At 38.4% G+C, this 3,875-nt stretch overlaps 1 protein-coding gene across 1 annotated transcript; it reads left to right on the plus strand.

The window, feature by feature from the left end:
- The first annotated feature begins 604 nt into the window (after positions 1-604).
- On the plus strand, positions 605-3,875 carry LOC120013153 (TATA-box-binding protein 2). Its single transcript, XM_038864872.1, has 9 exons — positions 605-1,127; positions 1,857-1,944; positions 2,161-2,232; positions 2,370-2,420; positions 2,560-2,604; positions 2,694-2,786; positions 3,029-3,130; positions 3,223-3,296; positions 3,476-3,875. Coding segments are annotated over exons 1-9 (606 nt in total). The 5' UTR covers positions 605-1,047; the 3' UTR covers positions 3,477-3,875.

Here is a 3,875-nt window from a genome sequence, read left to right on the forward strand (position 1 = left end):
TTTTCTCTCCAAGGCCCACATTCTAAATGGCAGAGTTTTAACATTTTCTTAAATTATCGGGCAACCGACATTTGAGTATTATTAAAACCATCAACCGACCCACAAATGAATGGGTCAGTGGCCATTATCGGCCCGAGTCTGTGGGTCGGTTAATGATACAATGTCGGTCGGCCGATAATGGATCGGTTAATCGATAATGACCGATAATTCCGACCCAGTCCCAGCCCTAGAAGATTTTGAGAATACCCTAATGCAAGAGCTGGGCTTTTGATCACATTCATTAAGCTTGTTGATTTCATTTGGGCTTAGGATTTTATCTCATTGTATTTAAGGGCCTTGTTTACATGGGCTTCAAGCTTGTTGTTATACACATATGCTTTGCTGTCAAGAGCCTTTGGACAAAACAAAAGGCGAGGAGTTTGAACAAAATTAAAGTCTTCAGTGGGCCAAGCTCGTGTGAAATCATTATGGGCAAAGCCCAACTAAGTATTCGTACTGGATGTGGGCTAATTCAAGAGAGACCCAGCCCAATACATACAACATCTCTCAACCGTCGGATCACCCAATCGCGAACCATCTCTCTCCCATTATCAGAGGATTACAAAACGCGAACCCTCAAAATCGCTCAGACCTCTAGAGAGACCCCCCAACACCTACAAAGAACAACAACGACAGCAATATCTTCTTCTCTTAAATCAAAACCTATAAAATAAATCAATTTTCAAAATCTTCCCTCTCTTCGATCCTCCCTATATATATCTTCTCACCGATTCCCCAAATCCACCTGATTTTTCCCTTTCCAAACCCTAGATCTACCGATTTTCATTGATTTCTTATTGAAAAATTGATTTTTTTTGGGATCTAAGCCCAGATCTGTATAGTTCTACACTCCTGTTAATGATTACGAACCGAGAATTTCTGCGATCTACAAAAAACTAGCTCAATTATTAATCTCGGTTTGGGATTTGATTCAATTAGGTTTAGGTCGCGGATTAGATTAAATCGAGGGATCTGCTGGGGTTTAGTTGAGGGTGAGGAACACATCGAATGGCAGAGCAAGGTGGCTTGGAAGGGAGCCAGCCAGTGGACCTCTCCAAGCACCCATCTGGCATTGTTCCTACTCTCCAGTAAGTCCCCTGTTCAATTTTTTCTGTTGTTTTTTTCACACGTATTTATAGATGTACCCTTGAATATTTGGATCTGAACTGAATTAGTTAAAGTTTAAAGATTTGGTTCTCTGAGTTTTGTTTTTCAAAGGTTTGATGGATGTTTGTTATGTGATGTTTCTGGGGTGTGCCTTCATAGTTTCTTATGGGTTTTTGGTTTAATAGATTAATTGGAGATGGAACATGGTGGTAATATTTTGTATTGACTATACTACGTGAGGGAAAGTAATGAATTTGATTGCGTAATTTAAGTTTGGCTGAAGCTGGTTTGAAGGTTCAGATATGTAAGAGTACATTCTCAAAAGTCAAAACCATTTTTTACGGGAACAAATGCACACACCCACCCTCACATGTAAAGATGTTAATGATGTTTGTTGTGACTTTTTTAAGCATGGTAGTTTACACATGCCATTGTTGACCAATTAGGTGTGTGTATATTGGATATTGAAGTGTGCCGCCAAAGTTTAAAATGTACTCTCAATTATGCGAATGGTGGACTTTGTTGGTGTGCAAGAGGATGATGAATTTGAGGACAGCATTGGTATTTGAAAGCAAATAAACTTTCTTTTCCCAATTAATTTTGATGGCTATGTATTTCTACTTTGTATCTGAATACTAGACTAGCTATTGAATTAATTATACTAATTTTTTAAATTCTTTGTAAGTACTAATGTTGGAATGTATTTATAGGAACATTGTATCCACAGTCAACCTCGACTGCAAGCTTGATCTTAAACAAATAGCGTTGCAAGCTCGTAACGCCGAGTACAACCCTAAGGTATTCCGGGCTTTTTGGGATGTGAGTCTACATTATGTTGTTATGGGTTTCCACGGAATTTGCTTTTGTTGAATGGGATTTTGATAGTGTATAACCCCACTGGATTTGTTAGTTAGAGCATATGATGATGTACTGGTCTTCTCTACTGTTTCTATAACTTGCATGCTATTTGTTGTGAATCATCTCTAAACCTCTCTGTTCATCAATGTGGTACAGCGTTTTGCTGCTGTGATCATGAGAATTAGGGAGCCAAAGACTACAGCTTTGATTTTTGCCTCTGGCAAGATGGTGAGTATGTCCGCGTTGTCCGATTCTGCTTGTACAGAATAGCCCATTTATGATTTGCCTTTACTGTTACTTGCGGGTTGTGTTCTTGTGGTTGCTTTTGGCCTTCAGCTTACATGGTTAAGTAACTTTTATAACAGGTGTGCACAGGGGCCAAAAGTGAACAACAGTCGAAACTGGCGGCTAGGAAGGTAGATGCTTCCCCATAAAATTCTTTAATATTTGTAATATTGACTTTTTTTGATGGCATACAATGTTATTTTCTGAAATTGGTTCATAGTATTGTTGACATATAGCTGTTACATCACACTTATATATGTGCCTTTCCAGTATGCTCGAATCATCCAGAAGCTTGGATTTCCTGCTAAGTTTAAGGTACTTGATCGCTCTTTCTCCTCTCCCTCGGTGTGTATATATTGCTGGCCACCTTTTTTACAGTTATATTGTGATCGGCCTTTTGGCAGGATTTCAAGGTTCAGAATATTGTTGGTTCCTGTGATGTTAAGTTCCCAATCAGACTTGAAGGCCTGGCATATGCTCATGGTGCTTTTTCAAGTGTGAGTTATAATCATCATCTGTTCCTGAATATGAATTTATATTTATGTAGGTGTAGGGTTTAATTTTGCCAGGAGAATGAAGACACTTTTACAATCTTCAGATTTTTCAGTTAGGTTTTTAATAGGCTTATCTATTTTATGTTTTAATTGTTGAAAATAGGACTTTATGTATTGCTTGGGCTGCAGACTTGCAGTTCAGCTTCTTTATCTGTGACAGCTCACCTTGTGTAATTATCCTGCAGTATGAACCAGAACTTTTCCCTGGCCTTATATATCGAATGAAGCAGCCAAAGATTGTGCTCCTTATTTTTGTATCAGGAAAAATTGTGATTACTGGAGCTAAGGTGATTTGGGTTTTTTTTTTGTTTGCGCTCTTATATATGCATGCTGCTTGTTGATTGCATTTCCTAACTCGTTTCTTCATTTGACGTCTTAGGTACGGGAAGAGACATACACAGCGTTTGAGAATATATATCCAGTCCTCACAGAGTTCAGGAAGGTTCAACAATGGTATGTTGATCTTTTTAGGCAGTGTTTTATCTGTACTTTTATTCTCTGATCCTTTTTTTGGGATAAATAGTAGGGCTGCTTTAAGTCACTCAATTTGTACCAAAGAAGAATTATAGCTTTCTGTTGTCTACCTGATTGATATTTTCTTGTCTTGCGATATTTCTTTTGTGCGGGTGCAGATAAAGATTATATGTGGTTGTCGCCCGTTAACGAATATGATGAAACGCATCCCTCAGTAGTTTGATAATAATGGCGGAGGTGGGATGCAAGTGTGAATATGTTAGCAGGTTCCAGCAATTGGATTGTAAGCTGTGGGTATATTCACAAGGTTCAATGTTCCATCAATTGGTCGAAGCAGTACATGACCCAAGGGTGGTGGAATGTGCTCTTATTTGTTTGTAATTCTCACCCTCTAAGTACATTATCGCCCGTCAATTATTGATTAGGGTTCGAAACAGTTCCAATTCAATTTTGTAACATGAAACTTGTCATGAACTTCTTAAAAGGACATTCCATGATTTTATGGATTTTGAAAGATGCTATTCTGTGTGGGGGTGGTTGGCTCACATAGTTTTGATT

The sequence above is a fragment of the Tripterygium wilfordii genome, chromosome 13 (genome assembly GCF_013401445.1).
Source record: "Tripterygium wilfordii isolate XIE 37 chromosome 13, ASM1340144v1, whole genome shotgun sequence".
Lineage (NCBI taxonomy): Eukaryota > Viridiplantae > Streptophyta > Magnoliopsida > Celastrales > Celastraceae > Tripterygium > Tripterygium wilfordii.